General features: G+C 44.8%; 2 protein-coding genes across 2 annotated transcripts in view; one reads left to right on the top strand and one right to left on the bottom strand.

Moving 5' to 3' along the window:
• Positions 1-7606, top strand: part of CCDC93 (CCC complex scaffolding subunit CCDC93) — a 49452-nt gene extending 41846 nt beyond the window's left edge. The window contains exons 20-23 of the mRNA XM_086465646.1: positions 845-882; positions 2309-2393; positions 6194-6307; positions 7452-7606. Of these exons, the coding sequence (XP_086321772.1) occupies positions 845-882; positions 2309-2393; positions 6194-6307; positions 7452-7505 (291 nt within the window). The 3' untranslated portion in view covers positions 7506-7606. The remainder of the gene's footprint in view (positions 1-844; positions 883-2308; positions 2394-6193; positions 6308-7451) is intronic.
• Positions 7607-16216: 8610 nt separating this feature from the next.
• Positions 16217-25604, bottom strand: LOC104350830 (5-hydroxytryptamine receptor 5A). Its single transcript, XM_009956763.2, has 2 exons — positions 24822-25604; positions 16217-16549 (listed from the first exon to the last, which is right to left on the bottom strand). The coding sequence occupies exons 1-2, from the start codon at positions 25602-25604 to the stop codon at positions 16217-16219; spliced, it is 1116 nt and encodes a 371-aa protein (XP_009955065.2).
• Positions 25605-27182: the final 1578 nt, after the last annotated feature.

Genomic DNA, 27182 nt, shown 5'->3' with positions numbered 1-27182 from the left:
GGTTGGTGGGTGTTTACAGTATTGTGTGGAGATACTGGTTCCAGTCTCAGAAGCAGACGTGGGGGGAGGGTTGCTGTTTGGGGTTTTTGTTTGTTTTTGTTTGCTTGTTTTCCTGATGCGATGCTTTGCTTAGGCTGATGAGTTCTTCTGGACACAGCTATGCTGCTAATGGCCTCAAAGCTGGCGACTCCAGTACTGTTAATACAGTCGGGGCTTCTTTTGTTTGGGCAGCGGGGAGTTATTGCTTGGGGCTATTTTGGTTTTGTTTGGTGGGGTGGTTTTTTAAAGATAGTTCTTCATTTGCTATCCTGTCCGGCTTGTAAGCGTAGTCAGGGATATGCCTGAGTGAAACAGTTCTGCTCTGTCACTACAAGAGTAATTATGCGAACCGAACGGAGCCATAGCATATGCTTGCTGAACACTGGATGAGTACCTGTAGGTTACTCGTACGTCAAGTTTCAGCCCATGTTGAACACATGTACGCGCCACGTTACCTCATTGCCTTAGTTTGGGAAGTCATTGTGCTAGAAGATTCTCAGTGGTGTAGCTGGGTCTCAGTAAAATCAAAAATGTCAGTTGTCATCTGAGACTCGCTTCTGCTTTCTGTGGTCCCTCCACTGGGATAGATTTTACAAATACAAAAGGATGGTGGTTTCTCTTCTGAAAGAAAGCTCATGGTGATTTTCATACAGCTGGCTGTTTTGTCAGGGCTGTATCTATATAGTCAACTTTTTGATCTAAATATAATTTTATTGTCCATGAAAACTCATACCAGAAAGGACAAATGTATATTTTCTTCTTCTTCTCTCTTTTTTTTTTTTTTTTTTTTTTTCCTAATTCACAGGTTAACTTACTGAATTCTATTCACGACAACTTTCATCAGTAAGTAACGGACCTTTTTCTCTTGATGGTTGCAATGAGTAGTACGGTCAGTTGAAAAAATGGGAGTGGGCATGAGTTATAGAGACCAAAAATTTGTTAGAAATTTTTATAAACATAAACTGTTTTATAAAGATAGTTTATTAATTCTGTTTAAGCCAATGTTTAGGGAATCACAGACTTGGAATTACCTAACTTTTATAGCCAACGTATGTTTTTAATATCTGGCTCTTCAGTTGCAGTTGTGGAAAGAAATTCAGTCATAATTTTCCTGGCATTAATTTAAATATTTTTCTCCATTTTGTGAAGTCGTGGTTATTACATTATGTACAAAACGTTAGACTCAGACATATTTCAGACATGTTTATTATAAGCTAACTGTATGTAAAGGTTTTGATACAGCATGAAGTCCTTAGGTAAAGTCACGGTTCCCATGGAAGTTCGAGGTCAAATACCAGTCTGTGATGCAGCCAGCACTTACTTTTCTTTGTGGCTTTTTGACTTCAGGGAAAAAAAAAAAGTCCAGTATGATTTTTTTTTTTTTTGTCATACCAGTACAGTTCAGGAGAGTCATGGGGAAGGAGATGGCTATTTAATAGTTTTAAACAATTCTTCTTATTATATCTTTTTATAATTCTGCTGTAAAATTCACAACTTCTTTTGTTGTTGTGGTTGGTTTTTTTCCCCAGAGTTATTATCTCTTTACCTTCTTTTATACGCTTGTGTCCTGTATTTGGTCAGAAATTTGATATTTTTTTTTTTAAATAATTTTTTTTCTCCTATTGTGATACCCAAAACTTTATGACAGAAACCAGGAATTAAGTATTTCAGATGTTTTCCTTTGCAGCAGGAATTGCAGATCTGTTTTGCTTAGTGATAAGATCCTTTTTGATTCTGTCCAGTCAGTAGACACCAATACTGTAATTGACAGATGGGTTTGCATTGTTCTTTTGTTGGGTGGGTGTGGGGAGGGGATTGTGTGTTTTCTTTGGTTTGTTTTTCTTAATCTGTTTAAGTATGTCACAAGAGTAAAATTACTTCTGGGCTTTCCCTATTAGGGCGTGAAATTATTTTTTAGAATATTTGCTGATTTCCTAGTCCTCTGCTTGCCACCTTCACAACAGCTGCTTTTCTTAAAAGTTTGTGCTTTTAACTAATTAAAATAATTTATTTCTGTACAACACATGAGAGAAAGGAACAGACTTGAGCTGACAGGGAGAACACCTGTGATGAGCTCTGTAGTCTCTGTTCCCATTACTTGGAGAGTTTATACCAGCAGAAAAGCTGCACTGTTACCTGAAATCAGTGATTAAAAAGATGAATTTTTATGTAGAACACTAAGAATATGACTTCTTGGGCATGGGTAAATATGCCAGACAACCGTAGATGAGACACATCCCTGTCAGTTGTTACCTTTTTCTCTTTCCAGAGCAATGGCATCTTCCGGTTCTCGTGAGCAGTTTTTGCGGCAGATGGAGCAGATTGTAGAAGGCATCAAACAGAATCGAATGAAGGTCTGAGACTCTTCTCACTTTCTTTGCTAGAACCTGGGAATTATTTCAGAAAAGCCTCTTGGATAATAACTGTGCATGGAGAATCCTTTATGTGAGGTGCAAATTAAGTAAGCAACTAACAAGTATTACTTCTTTTCACAAGCATGAGAAACTTCTCACCCCTAAAATGTTAATGAATAGAGTAGACAGAGGCATTGTAACACCTCTCTCCTGACAGGAGGCTTATACCCCTTAACTTCGTTGTTGGCAGCGTAGTGATTCAGAGGCTTGAAACAGCTGTAGGTCACTGAAGGCAGTGAGAATTCCTCCGTTTGGAGTGCGTGGGCACAGTCAGACCTGCGTCTCGGGCACGGCTTCTCAGGCAGCTGGAGCTGATCGAAGCTGCTGTCTGCTGCTGAAGAGGGTCAGCAGCACCTCCCAGAGTCCCAGCCATCAGCTTCCCCTGTCTCAGTTGCAGCGCTCATCTGACACCTTCTTGAATCCACTCGGATGTTTTTTCATTGTTTTCAGTGTTTTTAACCTGATTTAGAAAAGGCTCAGCATTGCTGATGAGCGTGGTGTGCCCACATAGCAAGTGAAAGGGGTTTGTGGGTGAGCAGGGCCCCAGTGCTCGTTCAGAGAAGACAAAACTGCTCCTGGTAACATCGGGGGGCTGTCTTGCACAAGCACAGGCTCAGTGAGCTTGTGTTAAGTGGTCCCGGGGAATGCAAGCATGAGGTCCAGCAGCAGCTCCAGGTAAAGCTGTCCCCAGGCATGTTTGTGTACAGTGGATAGGCTTAAGTACGTCCTGATAACGGTAGGTACTAACTTGTAGCTATTGTGTTGTTTCACTCTCTTATTTTCATATGCAAATATATTCATCTTTTCCTAAGTCCCATAAAATGGCTCTGAGATTCATTTCTCTATAGAGCCAGAAAATTGTTGGTAGTGGGCTATAGCTGTTCTTTATTTGAGTTTAAATGTGAGTATGACAGACTATGAATCAGTATATACTAGAGCGTGTGCTGAAAGTGCAGTCTGTCCAGGTATTGGGCTGTTTTATCTCGACAGCTAAATAGAAACTTCAAGTGCTAAATATGATAAGCATGAATATATAAAAACCAGAAAGGGATAGAGCTCAAGCTGTAATAAAGCTCTTTTGCACTAATAAACTCTATTGAAAAATATATGACACTTACTATAGACAGCTGTGGTCGAAGAGGAGGCCAGTTCATTGCCTTTTTTTGCAGTGAATTATTTTTATTTGCTTGACTTGTTATTTTCGGGGAGGACAAAATGACAGCAGAAAGAACAGTGATACTGGTGGCTGTGTGTATGGATCATCTGTCTGTCTCCAAGGCTGTTGACATAATGAGTGACTCGGCATCAAACAGATTATGAAAATACTTTAGAACGCTGCAGTTCTGACTAGCGAAGATGAGCTTGAAGATAATTACATTTCTTTCTTTGGAAGAATGACATTATTTTAATTGCTGAGCAAGGAACTGCCCCAGACTGAAACTGCCCAGGAGCTCAGTGTTTTATTTTCTGTCTTCTCCTCCATTACACACGCAGAAATGTGCAACAGCAGAACAAACGCAAGCTGTGAAGGCAGGCTGGGAGCTCTGCTGTGATTTACTCTGGGCCTTGCAGTTGAACTCTGAAATCTTTGAAGTCCATAAAATCATTCTGGACTCTGTTCCTCTGTTCTCAAATGGAATCAGAGGTTTCAGCTGCTTCCTATACAGATAAGGGAGAGGGAAGTGAATAGGAGCTATCATGTCAGATGGCTCATGATTTTGGGGGAAAATATGATTTCAGCATCTCTGATGGTTGCTGAAAAAACGGCAGCTCGTGTCACTTGTGCTGTATTCCTGCTCTGGCATATTGTGAGAAAGCTCACGAGTGCCATTTCGCTCCTAGGTGTAGGTGTCCAGAGATCAGCAGGAGGTGGCAGTTACAATTAATGGAGAAAAACATGAGTTTCTGGATGAAAAAGCTAAGCTTATCTTAGTTGAGAGGAAAAAAAAAATGGATTGTTAGTAATGGAGTAGATAATCATTTGATACCTTCTCATAGTTGATTTCTCAATGCCTGTGAAAATACTGACAACAAATGGATGCTAAGAAAGTTTTAACCATTCAATGGTTCCTTGGGGAACAGCTCTGCAGCAAAAAGGAAGGTTTTCCTATTCTTCACGTAGGGAATGTGTTGGAGGGCTTTTTCAACAGACAGGCTAGTTGTACGCTGCAAGGGTTATTCATCCCCGTGATGGTTTAGTCTTATCTATTTGACTTCTGTCTGCAGCGCACTAGAAGTGCTCACAGTCAGTTTCACGATTCACTCTTAAAGTACATCCACTTTAATTGTTTTCTGTGCAGCCCTGAAGACCTTATGCCTGAAGAGAAATTTCAGTTTTCAAAGCCCATCATTCTGCAACCGCATCGTAAAAGAGGCCCGAGAGGAATCAGACTTACTTGTTACCGAGAATGAGTAACTTGTGAACAAGTGTTTCAGTGTGATAACAGAAATTCATGAGACTTTCCGAGGACAGAGCAGGCCAGTTTCTACTGAGAGGAGTGTGTCGAGAGATTTGTCATGGTCAGGCATAAAGGAAGCAATTTGTCAAAGGGTAGTTACAGACCTTATTTCGTCACAAAAATCTAGTTCCTAGATGCTTTAGCAATGCCATTTTTAGCCTCATCCTATAGGAATAGGATGCATGTGATAATGCTTTTTTCTACATTAACACATTTGATGCTTTTTTTTTCCTCCAGCATAACTTTAAAAACCTACTGGCCCTGGTAAGTTATGTGAGGAGAGATTCCCTGATGTTTTGGACAGCAGGTGGCTTTTTAAAGGAGATGTACCTGGTTAGCAGTGTTCATACTCAGGGAAAGATTTGGATCTGCTCATTTCTTTTAGGCATAAGAGTCAGTAAGATCGATGTTGATAAGTAAATCTAGAAATAACAGCAATTTCTGCTGCTGTGGAATTACCTGCTTGTTTGGGCTTTAGGGGATTCTTGCAGTTTCACAGAATCACAGACTGAGAGATAATGCGAAAATAATTTTGTGGAGAGGAATGCAACAGAGCTTTTTGTACGTGGCTGTGCCCTAGCACCAGGAAGGAGGGAAAGTTTACTCTCTAGGCTAGCAGAAAACTTGTCTGTGATGCTGTGATGGAAGAACTCCATGAAAACTACCCCTGAGAGGAAGGCAGTCTGTTCTGTGATAAGAGCCAGTCCTCTTCACAGTTAGGGACTTAGGTTATGTTTGTCACAACTGTGACACAAGGAGAAGAGACTTCTTATGTATGGGTCTTGAGCAATCACAGCATTGCATCGGAAGGCAAAGATGTCTCCTGCCCTCCCCACTTGAGACAACTAACAACCAACCAAACAAGATCTCAGTATTGCATCAAAAACCTTTTTTTTTTTTTAATTGGGGGTGGGGGGTGTTTTTTGGGGGGTTTCTTGTTAATTACTTTCACTGTGTCATCATTGCAGTAGGATTGTTCAGTGAGCAAGAGCTCTGGCTTGCAGAGGCGTTCGATTCAGTCAGTTTAATTCCGAATGCCACCTATAGTGCTGCTGGTACTGGGACTTCAGCGTTAGGTTTTTAATTTTCTCTAAGAGTTGGCCTAAATGTTTGTTGCATTTAAAGCACGAGCCAGGGGTATCATTTATGAAGCACCTGTCTCCCGTTGTCTGTTGTAGATAGTTGTTCCTTATACAGCATATACGTGTGCACTTACATACTTACATACGTCTGTACTCCTTACACAGTGCGTGATCTCTTATCCTTCTTGTGTCCTGACAGATGGAAAAGAAGAAGCAAGAAAACAAAATGCGAAGAGACCAGTTGAATGATGAATATTTAGAGCTTCTAGAGAAACAGAGGCTTTACTTTAAAACAGTGAAAGAATTTAAAGAGGTAAGAACATTTTTTGCCAATGTAAACTGTCAAGTGTTCAGTGGCCCGTTTTGGCTTGACTTGCGCATTAATATAAGCACAAGATTTCCTGGTAAGATGCTTATCGCACCGTGTTCACGATGTCACTTGGAGGTTATCTCCACATGATTCTTGGACTCTGAATTTCATTCTGGAAATTCTTTTTTCCCTGATCGAGTAGCACCCCTCCATGTTACAGGGGAAGGATAATTTGTACCGAGCAAGCTGTGTATTTGGGTTTCCAAACAGCATCTCTTGAAGATCTGTGAGCAGTTCAGTATTGGAGCAAAGAGGGTTGTGGAAATGTGTGTGAATAAGGAGGGGATCCCAAGGCCCAGTAGTTAGAAATACCTTTAGGAACCAGCCTTGTTTTCTGACCGCTGAAAGCACCATTTAACATTTCATTGATTTAGCCTTTCCTGAGCTTTTCATCATAATGTGCTTCTGTTAATTATTGTCTCCATCCTAATGAATGACGAAGTGGTGCTGCCAGGCAGAATTGTCATTTGGCTTCAGATGTTTGAGGAAAAACATCTTTCTGTAATTCATCCTGCTTTGTTCTGAGACAGTTCCTTCCTGTTTCAGACTATGTGCTCTGGGAGGATGTCAGGGACTGTTCAGCTGTTTTTCTGACACACGGAATTTTACGTCCTAGTTGCAGAAGTTAGATGGAAATTGTGTATTTTTATTTTTTTTTTAATGGAGGCATCCACTGACTACTGAGGGAGCTTTTACTGAACCTTGCTGTCCTTAAAAATAAATGAAGTCATGGTTGTGATACTGAACTCCAGTTGTTCCCTGAACATTGACTTTTTTTTGCAAAATGTCTTGTGAAGTCCCAGATCACCTAAAAGTAATCTCAATTTCACATTTATTCAATTTATAAGTATAAAGGTGGATTTGCTTTAGCTACTTGTAACAACTTTAGATGAACGGCCAAGCGGCATTCCTTTTGGCTTGGATGTGGTAAAGTTTAATGAATCAGGCTTATCTTCAGCTCATCGCTCATTCCAGAATACTTTGGATTTTGGAGATCTTTCAAAATAAAAGGGTTTAGTTTTGCTGATGGGAGGACATACCTAGTAAAGAGCAACTACCTCCTTATCTGTCTGCTTTCTGTTAACAGGAATGCCGTAAGAACGAAATGCTGCTCTCCAAGCTGAAAGCTAGTTCTTCCTGAAGAGCCCCAGCTGGTGAAGTTTATAGATGATTGTTCAGTCCTTTGAATCTCTCTTGTGAGGTGACAGTTACAACTGCAATGTAGATATATATAGATATATATATATAAATATATACACACAGCTGTAAAAGTCTGGTTTTTTCCCAGTATGTATTCAGTTTTACATTCCTTCCTCACATGGCTGTATTATTTGTTGTTGCCTCCACTACACAGTAAAGAGTTAACACAGTACAGCAAAATAGAAATATTGTCTAATTTTATTTATTTGGGTTTGTTGGTTTTTTTCCACAGTAAGGACAAAGGGGATGTTTTTAATTGGACTCTTAACACTGAGTTAGGTCAAGATTCTGGAGTAAGTAGATATGTAGTGTGGAATATGTCCAGTACGCAAGATGAGCACTGCGGAGTGCAGTAGTTCATTAATTTTGGCCAAAAAAAACCCCACAGAATGAGATTCTTGAAACTCTCTTCACCAGCTAATAACTTCACATTATTTGAATTTACACTCTAGCCATAGATAAGATTCCAAAGGATAAAAATTAATTTCTAATGGTTAAGACGTAAGAAAATGGAACCTACCTTGGATAATTCCTGGTGTAAAATTATAGATCTATATTTTTATAAAGTCTAGCTGTTGTATAAATTTCTTTGAAATTTCATTTTTTATATATAGAGAGTGTGCTTGTTAAATTAATAGCTCCAGGAAAAAACAGCTTAATCACTAGGAACATCACGTTATCCCTGGCTGGGATGGAAATCAAAGTCTGTCACCTGTAATATAGGAAGATAAAGATTCAGACATTCTGCTCAAATGAACTGATGCTCACCTCTGAAGACAACCACCAATTTACCCTGCTGAAGATTTGCCTGTGAAAGTTCAGAAACTTTGTGGAACACTTTCTGAAACCTTTTTATATCTGTATATACAGTATTTTATAATTCAAACAGTTGCTTTTTGTACTTCCTATCAGGATTTTGGACTGACTTCTTAACGTACATCACATCTCCAGGAGAAGAAAAACCGTGTTCTGTTTTTCCCAGTAACACTGATGGCAGTCCTGTTCGATTACTTTCGATGGCAGCAAATACAAAATAAAGAATGTTTGGAATCCGGTGACCCTCTGCCTTTGCGTTTTTGAGGTGGAACTTGCTTCAGAAGCCTGAGTGTGCTTTTGAATTACGAGCGCGTTAGAAGATGAATTGTGTCCACACTCACGTGTAAGGCTGTTCTCTGGTGTCACGTAGCAATCGGTAACGTTGGGTTTTCTCTTGCTGCTTTTGGTAAGCCTGGTGTTTTGGTATTGGGCACAAACTGTCAACCCTGGTACATGCGAAGGAGGTCCATGGAAGGTTGTGTTTGTCTTCCACAAGCATCCGCTTGAGATACAGAATTCTCAGGGGAGACGGCACAAGTTCCTCACGCTACAGTACCTGATCTGCTCCTCTGGAGTGCGACAGGAGGTCTGATACTAGCGTGTGAATTTGTGCAACCTCCGTAGCATTGAAAGTGGAGAAGCGTGGGCATTTGTCAAGCCTTGTGTAAGGGGATTGTTGACATTCCGTCCAGGTAAAATGCAGTGAGCTACCAGAACTGTGGTAGACCGGTTCAGTGCCATGTGCCTTCTGAATGAGACGGTGTTTTTGTGGCAACCTGAAACACTTGTCGTGTTCCTTCAGTACAAACAGAAAGAAAACCTTTCTACTGAGCCAGCTTGTGCCTTACTCCTCCACACTCGTTAGTGACTGACTATAGACAGGCTGCTCCTCTTCTGTCTATTCAAAAAATCAGTCTTCCTAGTGAAATAATGAAGGCAAAATTACATTCAGAGTACCTTCGAAGAAGGAAATTTGCATTGAGTGCTACTTGCAGATTTTCTGTAGTCAGCTTTGATATTAGGAGGCATTATTTATGTCTACACACTTTGCCCTCTAGAAAAACTGTAATTCTCTTTCTATTTTGTAAATTGAATAATTTAACTTTGGCACCAAGGTAACCTGTTTGTGAATTCAAGCTGTGACGCATTTGCATGCCATGCGCTTCTAAAAAAGTAACGGATATTTCAATTTGGCTTTGTGATTTTCATCAAAATTGCTGTAGTATCAAGCAAAATTTCCAGGTGGGGTAAGTAATGAACTTCCATGTAGAACAGATGATGTGATTATTTGTTCAGTATAACATTAAACGTTATGCTTACCTGTTACAAATACAGTAACCTGGAAACTTTGACCTGGAATATAAAACCATTAGATCCATTGCTCTGGCTGGGAGCTAGTGATTTTGACTAAGATATAAATCTGGGGTGTATGAAGAACCAGTTACTGCTCACAGAAAATAAATCAGAGTCCAGATTGTAATTTACTGTAACGAGTCAATTTCTTTCCGCAATAGATGGAAGTGCAGGGCAGAGGGACCTCTCTGGGCTTTCAGATCCCAGTGTGAAAAAGACAGGAAAGAGGCTGGAGAGGTATGGAAAAAATGCTGTCAGCTGTTCCTTGCTTTCTGTCGCAGGCTGTTATGTGTAGGGGGTGCCATTTCTGCTGATGCCTGGGGAGGAACCAAAATGAGGGAGGCACTTCTTCTGGCCAACTTCATTTCTCCTCCAGCTTAACTTGGTGACTGTCTGGCGTAACCAGTACATCAGGCTGACCCAGTCAGTTCTAGTGTGACGGAACAAGTACACATTAGGCTGCGGCTGCTCGTGAGAAGGGGATTTGTGGGACCGTATCTGAGGTGCTTTGACGCTATAAACGTGACACTGCTGCTAAACGGGAACAACCGAGTTAATTTTGGCTGTTGGTAAAACGACGACAGCTGTTTGTTGAAGTGAAGGGCAGGGGGTAACTTCTCAGTGGAGCTTTGAAAGGAAGGGAAGGAGGGCAGTGCTTTAAAGGGATGCGTTTCCTTTTAGTCAATGAGCTTCAATGTGTGTACCATGTCTTTGCTGGGGATTGAAGGTCTTTTTGCATAATTATTACATTAAGTTTTTGGTCTACAGAATTAAAAATATTTTTAATGCCCGCAGTTTGGTGATTGGAGCTGGGCAGCTGAGGCACTAAATCCGAGTGTCAATGCAAAGGACTGTACAGCCCTACAGTGAGCAGTATCTGTCTTCATTGTCCATTTCAGCTGCTTGCAAGGGGAATTTTACTCGGTATTGCGGGATTTCTTTGACCGTTTAACAGACAGATCTTGCCCTGAATTCATTTGGTGTTACCAGGCTTGTAAAATAACATTTACAGGACTTGTAGCGAAACTTTTATTTTTTTATTTGATAGAGCTTGCTCAGAGCTTTAATTAGCATTTCAATAAATTTAATTATTTTGATATGCTGATGAATAAACTGCTGTAAAGTAAGTCTCCTTTTTTTTTTTCAAAAGCTGAGAGTCTCTGAACTTAAGGCATACCTTACCTTTTAGACCGTGACAGCTTTCTCTAAATGTAGATCCACCATTGTGCTTGTAAAATATTGTTTGAGAGTGAAATTGGTGAGCTATGACAAAATTAAGCATGACAAAATCCAGATATTCTTTTTGTTGCAGTGTATCAAACCGACCCGAGTGCTGCACCAAGTCACTATTGATTTGAATAAAAAAATCTTGGAAGTCAAGTTCAAATGTGACCAATATTTTCTCTAAGGTTTCTTCCCTTCTTCCCTTCTTCCTCTTTACTTCATGAAAAAGCTGCTTATTGAAGTGTGACCTTAGTGTGTAGGCTCCTGAACCCAACAGTATTTGGGGGAGAAATGTATGACACGCAAAAGCATTTCACTATGTGGCAAAGTAGCAGGTTGTGCTCTTTATACTCCAGAGGCACCATGGTACAGGTGTACCCAGCCACATAGCAGAACTTTGCTGAAATTTCTTCAGAAACACAAAATTACTTGCATGAGAGAAAGGGTATTACTACTTCTTTTAGGTCCCACTTTGTATGGCTGCTGGCACTCACATGAAACAAAGAGCTGGAGAACGGTGCTTTGCTGGTACACCCACCTCCTCAGCGCCAGCTTTGCTAAATCAGGCGTGGAAGTAGGGCACACGTAGAAGGTGATACACAAATGTTTGGGTGGTGGACGACATACTCTTAGGACAGCCTTTTATCTAAACAAATTTGTGAGCACAAGCCTGTTTATTCAGGCCGTGTCAGCACAGCTCCGGCTGCAGCCTGTGCGAGCTGAGCCGGCTGGCATCAGGGCTGCTCGGGCTCTGGTGCCTGGCGCTCGGGGCAGACCCTGCCTCTTCAGCAGCTCTTGGGGCGGGGTTGGTGGCCGCTTCCCACCAGCAGCATGCTCCTGTCACCAGCCGCTGCGCATACCCGGTGTCTCGGTGACTGTGGTGTGGCCCAGCTGATGAGGTGCTGCTCACAGGGGTTCGTCAACGTGTGTTCTCGGGGCCAAACCATCTCTTTTTGCATCGGTCTTCGTGTAGGAAGGGCTTGGGCATTCTGTAAACCAGCTAGTTTCGAAGGAGAGACTGAAGTATGACTGAAAGACCAGGAGCTCCTGGGTACAGTCATATATTACTGAAGAGCTTTCATTGGGGAAGCTGTAGCATGGAGGTGGGTTTCGTGGAGCGAGGAGGAGCACAGAACGTTACTGGCGTTTTCTGTTCACATTCTCTGATTTCTGCACACTCTGTGGATTCCAACAGCGAAACAAACCTTAAGTTCAATACAGCTGCAGGGTTCTCGGAGCCTTGCTCCAGGAGAGAGCAATGCCTCTGCTGAGCAATAGCCTCAGTGAGTTTTTCTAGGAGCACAGTGTCAGGAGATAAACCTCGTACTCTGCTGTGTACCAGCAGCGATGACTGGTGTACTCCAAATTGGCAACTTCTGTTTGGGGAAACAGATGACCGTATGTCTAGGCGCTGTCAAATAATGTTTCTTTAGAATAGCTGATTTTTATTTTCTTTTCCTATTTCGATATTCAAGCTACTGTGTCATTTAAGTTAGTTGGCAGGGGAGTTGTATTTTCCATATTTTCTTTGGTCTGTCTTGAAGCCAAGGATAACAAAGCAATAACGCAAGACGTAAGCTCTAATGCTTGAAGTGCCAGAAAGAGGAATGCTCACATGCCTGATCTTACTCTTTCGTCTTTTTTTCAATTAAAATGAAGTTGTAAGTTTTAATAATGAGAGTAATTAATCACAGAAAGATAGTACCAAGGGAGGTAGAAAATTATCCACAGTTCCAACTTTTTTTTTAATCAAGGCTGATGCCTATCCAACAGTTGTGCTCCCATTGCACCAAGTGACTGGATTTGGCACACAAATCAGTGGGTACAACGCCGTGCCTGCCATGCAGAGGGCTAGGGGATGGTAATGCCTTTTCTGGCTTTAAGCAGGAAGCAGCATCCAGCAGGATGGGCCAAACTCCCAGATAATGCATTTCTTTCCCCCGCACTAAGCTCAGATTCCATATGATTAAAAACTTTGTTTTTTAAAAAAATTTTAAAAGTATTTTAAATTTTGACTCTGTGCAGCTGCTCTTCTAAATGCAGCCCTGCACAGAGCCAGCGTGGGCAGCTGATTTTGTTAAGAGCTTTCTAAAACCGCACTGCAGCGAAATGACAGCTCCGCTTGTTTGTCGTCGCCTCTGGGTGAGTCTGAAGCCAGGCTGCTGTCGGTGGAAGCCTGTCATTCTGTGACAACTCACTGCTGTCACAGATGCTTGGGTGGGCAGAGCACTGAGCTAGTTATCTTGAGAACTTCTCACAGTAAGATTACAGAGGCTCAGGTTCACCTCCTGAGGAAGCTAAATTCATCTTTGAGGAGGTGGAGAGCTACACTGTGTGCTCCATCGGCAGCCCTGCTACCGGCTCCCAAGCCAGCTGGAGACAGCCCTGCTGCCCCTTCAGCGTTCGCAGGGATACCAGTGCGGCGTGCGGCTGCGCCGTACTGCACAGTCCTCTTCTGGCTTTATGGAGTTCCTCATACCCCAGACGCCAAGCCATGGTAAAACATACCCCAATATCTACGTCGCTTCTTGGAAGGGTTCCGGCACCACAGGACGTCCAGTCAGCTGGGACACCCAGTTGGAACAAGCATCGCTGCTGCTGCTGCAGCCACCGACTGTGATGGGCCTTAACTTCAGTGCAGCAGGGTCGGTGTTAGATCTGCAGCCAGTAACTGCTCATCTTACCAGGCCAGTGGGATACCGGCACTAGAATTTGGCCAAAGCGTGATTATGGAAACTTCAGGCGTGGCCACACGCAGCAGATCTGTATGCTTTTCAACAACCAGCTGAAGATGATGGCTTCATCTTCTACCGTCATGTCATCTGTGTGGCTTTTACGGTTTTTAGAGCAGTGACTATCTTACATGAAAAATTCAATTCACTTGAAAAATTCATCACTGGTTCCGAGTAAGGCCTGCAGCTTTGAGGAACTTTTAGATACGTGTCTGCCTTCTGGTTTAATTAAGCCTCCGAACGCTGTTTGAACGGCAGCTATTCCATATGCAGGCAAATTGGGATTCACAAGGGAAAGAGTTACTTAAGTTGGCATTTAGAAGTCTGACCCACTATCTAACAACTCTTTGAAATTCTAGGTTATTAAAATTTCTTAATTCCCACTGAAATTGAGAGAAGCATCCTCTGCAGGTACAGAAGATACACAGGTGGCTGTGGCTGCAGACACAGGAGGTCACACTGGAATTTCACAGTACGGCAGGGTGTGAGGTACAGCAGTGCCTGATCTCACCATACGCTCTGCTAGAGAGATGAGGCCCTTAGGAACTGGAGGAATGTGCGCTTTGACGGCATGTATTTAAATCACTCAGGAGCTGGAACTTGCCTCGGTCTAAGTAGCCCATATACCTGACATTAAGCCCGGTTTGACATCACCAGGTACCTGCATCATTTCAGGCTATCCTGCGGTAAACTCTGCTTTAAAGTTAGGCAAGTAAAGGCTGAATCATTCCTTTGTTTTTCAAACTGCACAAGCTACTCGCTGATACCGCTCTGACATGGCTGCTGCGTATGTCAGGCCCTAACAGATGGAAATGCACCCAGCTGCCATCGCCTGCGAGGGGCTGCCGGGATACCAAGGCTTTGGCAGGAGCTTTGTGGTCAGCGCTTGCATCGATGCGACGGCCGGCAGCTTGGTAACTGTCCGAGATGAGGCCGGATGTGACGCACTGCAATGAGATCAAGATGCCAGTGGCATATAGTGCCAGAGTGGAAATTTGTGACTTTTCGTCATTCTGTGCAGTTTTGTGTTGTTTGCCCGAGGGTGCGCTTTGAATCAAAGGGTTGCTTAAGCAGTGAAAACACAAAACTGGCAGAGTAAGGCAATGTAAAAGGCTAAACCTCAGCTTCAAAAGGAGTTGTGATGTTGCCCAGTCTCACCAGAGCTATGAGGTTTTGCCCTTACAGCACCTAAACAAAGTTTAGGAGGACATGCGAGAGGGTGCTGGGACTCCTTGTCAATAAAAAAGCTGCCACACTAGAAATGCTCAGAGATGCTGTCAGCATCGCCCCCTCAAGGAAGGGGAGGAAGTAAAACCCACTAGAGAGAGAGAGAGACTTGGCAGTCTGCATGGAAATGCTTATCTTTTAATTCTTTTTTGTGTATATATTGTTGGGTGTTTGTTAGATCTTGGAAAAACACTTTAAGGCTTGGTTTTGAGTCACTTTGGAGTTTCTGGAGTCACTTAGACCTGATGCAAGCTGACAAACAGTGGACTTCACTCAGGTAGGGCGATGAGCACAACATCCATGGTGCAAGGACCCCAAAAAGCGGAGTGCCGATACCCAGCGACCACTGCCAAGCAGACATGTGTTGCTGCCAGCAAACCTGGTGACTGAACACGACACGTTTGGTGTTTGTAACACAAATGCGTGCTTAGTTTTACGGCAGCATGAAATAATAATTCATACAGTGCCCCTTCCCTTGGAGGTACCGGGTGTCGACCTTGAGCTCACCACGGTTTCAGACGACAGGGAGAGCCTGAGCCCTGCAGGGTGAGGGAGCACAATGCAGGTGAAAACTCCATGCTAGGTCCTCCTCCTGTGCAAGCGGTGCGAGCACATTCTCAGTCACTCGGAACAATTTTACACTTGGCTCTAAAATGTCACCTCACCCCAGGGGACATAACCGACCTGCATTTCACCAAGCCTTCCCGTCAAGGACTGCTGCTGGCTAGAGAGCACCCAGCCCTTCAATCCCATTCGGGTATGCTTTTGAGCTGCTTAGACATCCCTTTTCATTTCAGATCAATTCAACAACTGATTGAATACAGCATGTTTATTCCCTTCCAAGTACATCTCAAAAACGAAGCCAACATCCTGCCCATCTCACAAACAGTTCAGTGTTGCTCAATTAGCAGTTCCCACCGGTGCCTTTGCTAATGATGAGCGAGGTACAGAATGGCACCTGTAGCTGGCTGGATGAGATCAGTCCAGTCGGATTTGACAGTCGTGGTGTTAGACACACACAGCGCTTCGCTTGCAGACCTGAACAGGTGTTGATTCAAAGAGCCGACAGGAGGTATTCACGGCTTTGATCTTCTTTGCCAAACCCTGGAGCAGCATGTATATCTATCGCCAAAGGGGAACTGTAAACTGTCAGTAGGTTTATATCCATCTTCTTTTTCACTGCTTCTAAATCCCTCAAGCAGCTCTTGCGCATGAAAACTGTACATATCACAAGCATGTTTCCCTCAAGAAATCCCTGTATTATGCCACAAAGGAATCATTTTCTCCTCTGTGTCCCCTTTTATCTCTGCTTTACAAAAAGGTTCTTGAAGGCATTGTTGTAATTTTTGTTAAATGCTGTGTAAATGAGAGGATTAAAGAAAGAATTGGAGTAGCCAAGCCAAAGAAAGATGCTTTTCCAGATGGGTGGGATGTTGCAGGAACAGAGGGGACTTATTAATTCAGTAATGAAGAAAGGGATCCAGCACAGTACAAAAACTCCAATTAAGATGCCAACCATCAGAGCTGCCTTTTTCTCTTTCTGTTCTCTCCATGTTTCTCCATCTGTCTGGAAAGTGATAGCTGCATGACGAGCTGTAAACACCATCTGTGGTTCATGCGAAGCTTCCTTCACCTCAAAACAAAAGCAAACACGGATTCTTACCAAGACAATTTGTTTGAGGTATTACTTTTAAATGACAGCACGACATCTGTGCACCTACCACAAAAGGCCCCAACTCCATTCCTTCCACGCTAAAAGAAAGAAAACGCCCCAGAGTGCCAAAATTACCAGACTTGTCATCATGCTGAAAAAGCTGCTGTGACTGACAAACCAACCTAGATAAAAAGTAACCGATGCCGTGTGTGTTGTGGGCATTCTTTTTCAGTTTGTTTTGTTGGATGCCTTGATACCCCAGTGACTCCTAGCCTATACAGGGGGGGTCTGAGACCTTATTTGGAGGAAACTGAGGAAGGGTGCACTTGTGACAGGCCTTGCCACACAAAATTGTTTTTCAACACACACCTGCCTGAAATCCCATCTCCGGTGGGTGCAGGACCTTGGCACTACTCTGCAGAAGGGACAGAGCATATCCCACAAAACTCAGCTAAATCTGCAAGAAAATTTTTCCATCAAACCCTTTTTTTAATGAAAGAATGGGATTTCATTTAAAGGAAAGTCTTAAGAAATGTGTTTGATCTTTGGTAAAATGCCGATATTTCACCACCCCACCCCCCCCATCATAAATGCCTGAAAAAAAATTGAATATTTTGGAAATATTTCAGTGGAAAGTAAACCCGCCAAGAAGAGTCCCTTATAAAAGACAGAACTCGGGTGCTTTCTGCTCCTCCTTGACAGAGGCTCTCTCACCACAAGCACTTCTCCCTCCCGGAGAGGGACAGAACAGCCTATCGCACCAGCTGCAGCCTGGTCACAGTGCCAGCACAGGGTATGACAATGGGAGCATGAGGATGCACCTGAAATGACGTAACCTCCGGCACTGTGCCACCATTTTCAATTAGCTTACAAAATACTCTGGTAGTAATTAAAGAAAAGCTTTGCTGGAGAAGCAGCATTTTGTGGTCCTCATTTTCTCTCTTCAGTCTCCTGTCTTTTATTTCATTCAGATCCACTTGGTATTCTCAGAAAAAGTACTCCATTGCCAGAAAAACACCTTTTCCATCAGCCTTCAGTTCAAACGCTGGCTTCAGGAGAAGTTACACAAGGGAGGGGAAAATGTCAGCATCTCCAGGCTGCCGATGGTGCTTCTTGTCTCCTCACTTGCTAAGGGCAAGATATTCATCTGTGCAGTGAGTACAGCACAGAGCTCTGGGTGGCAGCTACAGCGTGGCAAACAGATTCTGGGCACAAGTTATTAGTGTGCTTAGAGTCTATCCAGAAAAACGATACTCCCTTGTGATTTTCATCTGAAGTTTAAAGTACCTGCGAGTTTAAAGTTCTCCTAGGCACTACAGTTACGACGACAGTGCAATAAAATAAACAGTTTAAGGATGCAACCTGAGGCTCTAAAATTTGCCTAAGTGATAATTCACAGGCACTGCAAGACTTTGATACCACTCCAGAAATGGCTTGTTGTTAAGTTAGCTACATATTCCACACGTGCCACCTTTGTGCAAGCTTTATAGTAGATGGAGGGCCGCTACTTAAAATGAGCACGGCAGTTCCGAGAGGGAAGCACTGGCAATGGCTCAACAATCACTCTTCAAGATGGATATCCCTGTCTTCACCCTCAGACGTGAGACGTGGCTGCAGAATGTAAGAGCCGCAGATTATGGGCGCAGGCCAATAATGGAGGGAAATGAAAATCACATCTGTCCTGACAATTAAAATGGGACACCCCTCATGTAGCAAGGATCACACCATTTGTCTGCAGAAGGACTTGCTCTGCACATCCTTAATCACACTCAGGATGAATGTATGACATGAGGACAAATTTGTGACAAGCAACCCTGAAAGATTACATCTTAGCCCTGAGGAATAGCTAGGTAAGTATGCCTCTTGGGAAGAGCCATACAAAGGACTTTGTCACTAGCATCGGGCGTAGTTCAGTACTGTATGTAACCTTCAACTTTTACTCAAAAGATAGAGCTTGCAGAGTGCCATCATCAAATCAGAGCCTTTTCAGTACTTCAGGTTTTGGAAGGCTTGTGACTGAACTGCAGAATTTACTAGTAGTGACTTTTTTCTCACTTAATTTCATACTGTGAGAAAAAGTTACTTTATTTATTTTGATAGAAGATATCATGGTCCTCAGATGTTTTCCCTGCTGAAGCATGCATTTACAGGCCTGGTCAAGCTCCTTCTGAAATCAGAGGTGTTTCCACAAACTCCACTAGTTGTTAGATCAGGCCTCTGAATACTAAACAGCAAGTGAAAATAGATCATGGCTTTTTTTTGTAAATTACAGGAGAATGGTTGTCTTCCTAGCTACATAATTTCTACCTTCTCTGTTGTCATAGCTGTTTTTTCAAATATTTTTTTACTAGTTATGCCTGGGACTTATGAATAATGTTGTAATAACAGTAATAATAATAGAAGTGCAAATAGCAGCCTGGTGCTTTAGGAAAAATAATGGGATCTCTCATGGAACTTTCCATTAAGTAAACTGTGTAAATATCCCTGGCAGACTGGAGATATTTTGCTTCAATTTTCCGTAAGAAATCCTTTGAAAAGGATACACAAAATGTTCTTGAAAAGGTAACCAGCATCCCTGCTCAGCACGGTCCTTCAGCCTGTGCCTTCCCCAGGACTTACACAAGCGCTTAAACCTGGGAAGCTGCAGGAAAGCTCCGCTTTCCGTGACCATCAGCGCCCAGCGCTCGCCCCGCACGCCGCTTCCAGCTGACCGGCCGCGCACGCTGTGACCGCCCCGCGCTCGGCCGGCTCTCAGCCAGGCTCACCCGCTCCCACACCTGCCCCTCCGGCAGGCCCAGCACGGGGGGTACCCTTCCAGGTGCCAGCCCCCGGCAGGAGCGCTGCCACTCGGCAGCCAGTGACCCACTGCCCAGCTGCTCCTGGCTCCCACTATCGCACACGGGCCCAGCCTTGACAGAGGGTTTCTAGCGAGGTCCTGTGCTCAACGCCCCTGTAAGTGCGTCAGCTTCGCTGTACTGTGCTCCCTCCCTGCCTGGCCACCATATACACCTACTACAGGGCTTCCAGCCTCTCATCCCTGCTGTGGAGACTGACTCATCAGAGGACAGGTTCACTAGATTTTTTTAAAGTTAAACATAAATGTAATCTGAAATGCTATTCATATCAGAAAATAAGTAACAGTGCAGACTGCAAAGCTGGGAAAGTCCAACCTTTCATTATAATTTCATTTTTTTTTTAATTTTTATTGCTTTCTATATGATTTGCTGCAGACCTGACTCATCTCCCTGGCCTGGTTGGTGCGAGATTATCCTTGCTACAACTATCAGCCCCCAAGACTAAGTTGTCAAGGCTGTTTGTTATAAGCCAGCCCACACAAAGTACATGGAAAGTAAATTAGTCTGCTGTAGGCAAACGCTGTTGCAGTACACAGTGCTGGCAGGGGAACCATGCTAAAGGATTCCCTCCCTTATGCAGGAATGGGGTAATCCACTGTAATTTGGCATTGTCTGAACAAGAGCACAGGCCAAAAAGATTACGTAGCTGCTTTCCAGCCCTGCCAGTTGTGATCTTCTTGAACAAAACACAGCTCTGACTATACCAAATCTGCAGTTTCCAGTGCCAATCCTGGAGGCTTCGCATGACTCCAGTTGCTAACACAAGTCATAATACCTGGCCGTTATCCCTGTGCCACATGGAACAAAGGACAAGCCCAGTATAAAACGTTTCCCTCCATTTTGGGCCTACTGATGAGCACTAGCCATCAGGCTGTGACAGGGGAAAAGGTGGTCACAGACTGTAAATTAAAGCAATCCATGAAGGTGGCTTAGTTTATACTGGGGACATCTCTCATATGTGAGCATCTCTGCACAGTGTGGCACACTGTTCTCACTCGGTGGCTAGCAGCACGCTACAACCCTGGCACAGATCTCCTTCCATCCACACAGGCTCTGCTCCAGGAGCAGCAGGGAAAAAAGCTAGTATGAAACGACTGCTACTCTGAGGCCAGAATTAGTTCTGAATTTGTGAAATCAGCTATTTCCAGGACAACAGGCTCTGAAAAGCACAGAGACAACCACTTTCCAGTGAGAGTATCATCAAGTTCAATGAAGGAAAAGAGCTCTCAAGTACAAATTCTTCTACCAACACAAAGGAGTCAGGGTTTAGTTTCAGAACTCATTCTTCTGTACGCTGATCAGCAGTTAACAGTTCAATGCCACTTCTGTTGTTTGCCTGTCCCCAGTAAATGACTACTACTGAATGGCTGTGTGTTCCCAGACCTGCGTGTTCTCAATTCCTGTGTTCCTAGAAGGGTTATAAAAAATTGTGTCACCAAGGACCTTCTGATGAAATCCCTTGTTTTAAAGTGTTCCTTACAGCTTTAATGATTGTTGTAAGTGGTCCTTCATGGCAGGTACTGTGTATGTTTGTACTGTGCCTCCAGGGTCTGCAGTAACAAAACAACAGCAAAGATAAACATCAGTCAAATCTGGCTTACTACCACAAATTCAGAGTTTTGCCTATTACAGTGTGATTCAGCACACAAAAAGATCATTACTGCCTCGGTGAAGCTTTGGCACACTTGCTCTTTGAACAAGAGCATGAGAAACTGAAATGCACAAGGAAGGCTGAAAAAATAGAGATGTCTACTCTTTCTTGGATCCTCCACCAATATGACAAACAGTACAGTTGACAGGGAAAACAACACCTGCTTTCTCTCACAGGATTTTCTTCTGCTGTAAGCAGGGAGAGCTCTCCATTTCTCTCAGAAAATCGCTAGCCACTCCACTTTGCTTCCTGCCTCACCTTTCCCCTACCTGCTATCTGCTGCCACTCTTCCAGACAGTTGCACTTTGTTTCCTGACCCACCTCTTCTACTTGCACAGTCAGCGGCAGAAAGAAGAAACAGAAGGCCTGTGACTCCTTCAGAGAAGGAGAATCTGTTCTCTCTCCCATTTTGTCCTGACTGGTGACATGGGTTGGAGAGGCTGAACGGGCCACGGTGCAGAACCCTGCACTGTGGGAGCTCTGGGGCCTGATACTATCCGAAGTGGGAAGGACTCTCAGAAAACTGCTAAGGTTTGGATCAGGTCTAATTACTCATATACTATACAAGGTAGTTTGAGAGGGGAGAAAGAAAAAAACCAAAAACAACCAACAAAAAAAACCCACCCCAACCATGGACAGAACTTGATTTTTAACTCCTCACATGGAAATTTAATCCTTTCTCTGCTATTGCTACATGAAAGTAATCCTGACTTTCAGATTCTGCCATAAAATTATGCACCAGCCTAGTTTAGGGTCCCAATTCTGCAATTTTTTGTTTTGAGGGAAAGTCAGAAACATGCTCTCACTAAAACTAGAAGCACCTCAGATGTTTCATTTCCATCTCCCCCACTGGAATTTTTTTCAAAGACTTTTGAAAAACTGTTTTTCAAAAACACAACTAGAATTTTAACCAAAAATCACTCAAAATAGTTATTTTGTAACTATTCTGTTCAGAACCTCTGTAAGAGCATCGAAACATTATGTATGCATGCCAGCTCTCAGCTCGGAGGAAACTTTTCTGTGTGTTTTTATATATATATATATATATATATACACATACATACACACACACATGTACATACACAGTAGCAACCTGCAAAGCACTTCGGCGCCTGGCTCTGTGGGCTGAAAAATACCTAGCAAAACCATGAAGGTATCATCATAACTGTTCCACTTGGTGCATTGCTTTCTTCAAGGCATTTCTACCAGCATGTAGTAGATACTGGCAAGTATCAAATCTTTCCCTCCTTAAATTAACTTGCTGGTATTAACCAGCTACACTGCTGGGTATACCTCAGGCTATAAACCGCAGCCCTGGCACGCAGCTCCAGCTCAGTGCTACCCGACAGCTAATTCCCGAGTGCAACACGGACGTCTCTCCCAGCAGGGATCACCGCTGTTACCACTCACCTCCAGCCTGGGAAGCCCTGCCAGCCTTTGGCATCGGCTGCCGAAAGCCGCTCTAGTGATACTCACATCAGCCACTGCTGGGCACCCAGCATGAGAACTGACATAGCTGCAGGGAGCACTTGGCACCCAGAGTGAGTGACAAAAGAAAAATGTTGCATCTGAAGATTGTTCTCCAGAATTCACTGAGAAACTACTGCTGTTCCTGCGGCCACGATGGAGCCTGCTCTGTAAGCTGAAATAGATCAGGATAAAACTCAGTGAATAAGTCTCAGTAGAAAACTTAGAACTGAGAAGAAATGCATCCTGCACGACAGCTCCCTTGATCCATGGGTTCCTTTAATGCACATGTGTGCAGCTGGGCATCAGCAGAATCCTTTAGATCACGAGTAGAGGTTTGCATGGGCATCACAAAAGCCTTTTGATTTAAGTCAGCAAACGAAGCTGCTGGGACAACAGGCAAGGTTGCTGCTATACACCAACTGCAGATCGAAGAATCAGCATTATGAAAGGAGAAGCGAATATGTCAATCACGGCCAATATAAGAAAGATGAAGAACTACTGGCTTGAGCGTCTGCTGGTATTGCAGTAACAGCTATACTGGCAACCCCTCCAAAATGGGTATTCAGCTCACACTGACAGGAGCTCTTTTGTCAGTATAGCCTAAACCAGCTGCCAGACACTACCTCAGCAAAAAGCCCTTACCTGCCAGCCTAGCTGTGCTCACACACAGAACTACGACAACTGGGAGCCAGGCTTTCTGGTGATAAAACTGACAGACCAACAATGTGTCTCTGTATAGGCTAAAATTTAAGCAGCAACACCTCAGCTCATTTAGCTTCCCAGAATTTTAGATTCCAACTAGTCCTGTATGAGTATGTGTGTATGTAAAAGATAAAGCATGCAAACGCACTGTAAATATTCAGTTAACTTTTGTGCTTGGAAAAGGTCATACATTAACTCCAAACAATACATTCATCATACTTACAGCAACCTGAAAGGAAATTTGGTGCAAACAAGCGGATGAAGGCTGTAGAAAAAAAAAAGAATGCCTCTAGAGGAGACATTCTCATCTTTTCTAAAACAATTCCTGCTTTTGCGTAGAAGACAGCTTCATCAATCAATTTATGTTATAAACATCTTCAAGACATGAGAACCCAAATCTGCAAGTCTGACCACATATAATTGCCAGTGCTGTTATCTGTTGCTAGAATCAGGGGACACAAACCTACAGACTTTTTTATTCATGACCATAACAACATTTCCTACCATGACTCCAAATCAAAGTTAGAGGGATTTAGCAGAGAAGTGACACTCTGCAGGATTAGTCACAAAGAAAATGCTCCATTTCTCCTTGTGTACCTTTAACATCCACACAGATCATCTTCTGTTACTGAGGAAGGGACTGGACTTGGCAAGTACAACATGCAATCACAAAAATGCACTATAAAGAATCAGTTCCTCCATGGTTAGGAGAGGGTATGTGACAGAAGGCAGAGGGAGTTTGCACTGCTGAGCACCTTGGCGACATGGCATGGGTGATAGCATCATCACGCTGAGAGCCTGACTTTATGGGACACAAGGGCCAACCCCAACCCTTCCACAGGACACAGCTTTCCTGTCACCTAGGTGTACCCCTGAAATGAATGAGACCTCCCACATGACTAGGACTTCGTGGGATTACAGGCACTGTTTGGAATAAGGAGGAGGAGGACACGGTTTTTAAGACAGCTGGTAATTTTAAAATAGAAACAATTAATTTCTCATTGCTTTGAAACCATGCAGTGAGCAGTATGTTCCCAGTATTCAAGGCAAAAAAAAATAGCCCAAACACATAAATAAAATGTATGATTTGCTTATTAAAATCTCTCCAGACACTGATAGATCCCACACAATGGCTGTGCTCGTAGATAAATGTGCATGCATTTAGTCTGTACACAACCTAGGGATCTGTTTATGTCTTTGTTCACCCCATCAACATGGTAAAAAAATAAAGAGGAAAAACCCCCAAGGAATGACAAATTCAGACTAAAGAGGTGATTTTTAAATGACCCTCCAGTCTGGCAGTGATTGCACCTACACTTACTCTTATGGCACACTAAATGAAAACATGAGAATAAAACTCTTCTTCAAGAGTGGCGCTTTTTGACTGGCTAATTACCGCTCACGTCTGGTCTGCAGCAGAGCTAAATTCACACGAGAGCCCCATGGCACTTCTCATTCTTCTCGCTGTGCCGAAACCACCAGTGCAGGGGTGATGGCTGGGAGCAGGCGAGAAGCAGGAGCGCAGGTGCTGGGGGAGGCAGCGGGGGCTCTCCCCCCGGTTCCCCACCCTTACCTGGGCAGCCTCGGGAAGGGGCACCACGGTGTTCTTCCTGCGGCCCCCTATGCGGAACTTGGCCGCCTTGTAGATCTTCCAGTAGACGAAGAGCACCACGCAGAGGGGCAGGTAGAAAGCCCCGCCGGTGGAGATGATGGTGTAGGAGGGCTCCTGGCTGACCTGGCACCGCTCCTGCTCCGGGCTGTAGGTCTCCCCCCAGCCAAAAAGGGGGGCAAGGGAGATGGCGGCAGAGAGCGCCCAGGTGAGAGCGATCATGACGTTGGAGATGCGGCGGCGGGTGAGCAGCGTGTACTCCAGCTGGCGGGTGATGGACCAGTAGCGGTCCAGGGCGATGGCGGTGACGTTCCAGATGCTGGCTGTGCAGCACAGCACGTCGAAGCAGACCCACACGAGGCACAGCTCCCGGCCCAGCCGCCACCGCCGCCCGGCTGACAGCTCCTTCACCAAGCTCAGCGGCATCACCAGGGCTGCCACCAGCACGTCCGACACCGCTGTGGAGGCCACGAGGTTGTGGGGCACCCGGTGGAAAGCCTTCACTCGCAGGATGGTCGCCAGCACTAGCAGGTTCCAGAGGAAGGTGGCCACAGTCAGGAGCACCAGCAGGGTCAGGATGAGGACGGTGAAGATGGAGAAGGGCGCCCGGCCCCTCCACGTGCTGCCACCCACCAGCACGGCTGCAGCCGAGGAGGCGTTGGTGTCCACGTTGGCTGACGAGGCGTTGGCGCCCATGTTGGCCTGACACTGGCCCCGTGGGACACAGGTGGTCAGGGTCTCCGCCATGCCCGGGACTGGGGCTCTGCCCCTCGCTACTCCCGCACACGGGCACTCTCCCGCTTCCGAGGCCGCCTCAGCCCCACCGCAGGCAGGCGGGAGCCCACACCGGCGGGCGCCTCAACGCAGCCCGCGCCCCCCGCGGCGCCGCCGGGCCCCCGCTGCTGCCCGCTCCCGCCGCTCCTCACGCCCATACCGGGCGGCTGCAGCGCCGACGAGGAGGCTCGCCGGGCCCGCGGCGAGGGGCAGGCGCGGGGGGGCGGCACCGCCGCTCCCGCCCCGCCCCGGCGGCCGCCTCGGGGGCGGTAGCGGAGCCCCTCCGCGGCGTCCGGCCCGCGCCGGTGTGGCGGGAGGCGCCGCCCTCGCCGGCTTCTCCCCACAGCCGCTGTGAGGCGGGCGGACACCCTCTTCTTACGGCCCCCATCAGGGACGGGACACCCCCTTGTCCTCACAACCCCCGTGAGGGGACGGGACGTCCCCTCCTCACGGCCCCCGCCCACCATGCTCCCCTCAGCGCTCCCGCCAGGCCGTGGCCTCGCTGCGACGGAGCGGCCCCTTTCCGCCGCCACCGGGCGCAGCCTGCAAGGTTGGTGGCGGTTTTCGTACTGAACACGGGTTATTTCTAGGCTGCAGCATTTAAATGGATTTTTTCCAGTTAAAAAAAAAAAAAAAAAAAAAAAGTATCTGAAATGCTCTTAAATTGTTGAGTGGACAGAATGTCTTCGTCTTTACGCCTGTTCCAGGGCAGGTTTGTGGCGCAGCCTCTTTTCTAAGGGCACGTGCCCAGCCTCTGAAAACGCCCTTCTCCTTTCCAGTAACTGCCCTGAAAATCAAGAAGCTTCAAAAAGAATTTTAAAGCTGTTAACCTCTTCTAAAGCCTGTGATAGATGTTAACAGGGTGGTCTGCACAAAGGAGACATAGCAATGAGCTTTGCCACTGCCTGAGTAATAAATGGTGAGAAGTAGTGTCACAGGTTCGTATAGCAACCTGGGTATTATATTTAAGGTGTGTTTAAGGTATTATATCCAAGGTCTTTGGGAAGTATCCTTTATCCCAGCCTGGTGTCCTTTACAACCCATAACCAGCTTTTCCACCACCTTTGTTTCCCTTTAGTCCATTCCAGTACCATCTCAGTGGGAGTTACCGGACAAAACACAGGCTCTTTTTTCTTACCAGGTCGTATGGTGCTGTTGAGAGATCTCCAAATGGGTTTGAAGTCGTTGAGGGTCAGAAAACAAGATCACAGAAGGTCAGTGAAGTTTGTTTCCTTGCAAATAGCAGCACACCTACAATCACAGACTGTAATGGGGCAGTGTTTAGGGACTGGAGATCAGTTGCTCATTTTTGACCTAGAGAAGGAGTATTTTCTGGGTCAGAATAGCCCTATCTAAATGAATGCTGCTCAAATCAATGTTCTTCACTTGTGTTCACCTCCACTGAAGAAACAGCACCATCTGACAAAACACAAACATCTCACAGCACCACTGTGCTACCCACTGCAAGCAGGATCCAGCTTGCCTTACTCAGGGGTCCCAACTACAAAAGCTGGAACGATGATGAAATATTACAGAAATGAAAGACAACGG

Source organism: Leptosomus discolor, chromosome 5 (assembly GCF_034619465.1).
Source record: "Leptosomus discolor isolate bLepDis1 chromosome 5, bLepDis1.hap2, whole genome shotgun sequence".
NCBI lineage: Eukaryota > Metazoa > Chordata > Aves > Leptosomiformes > Leptosomidae > Leptosomus > Leptosomus discolor.
This window is presented reverse-complemented; position numbering and strand designations above follow the sequence as displayed.

Coding starts and splice junctions, on each gene's coding strand:
- LOC104350830 (XM_009956763.2), bottom strand. CDS start 25,604: ATGGCGGAGACCCTGACCACCTGTGTCCCACGGGGCCAGTGTCAGGCC. Junction 16,550..24,821: donor CCCTTCCCGAGGCTGCCCAG/GTAAGGGTGGGG, acceptor TTTTGTTTTGAG/GTGAAGGAAGCTTCGCATGA.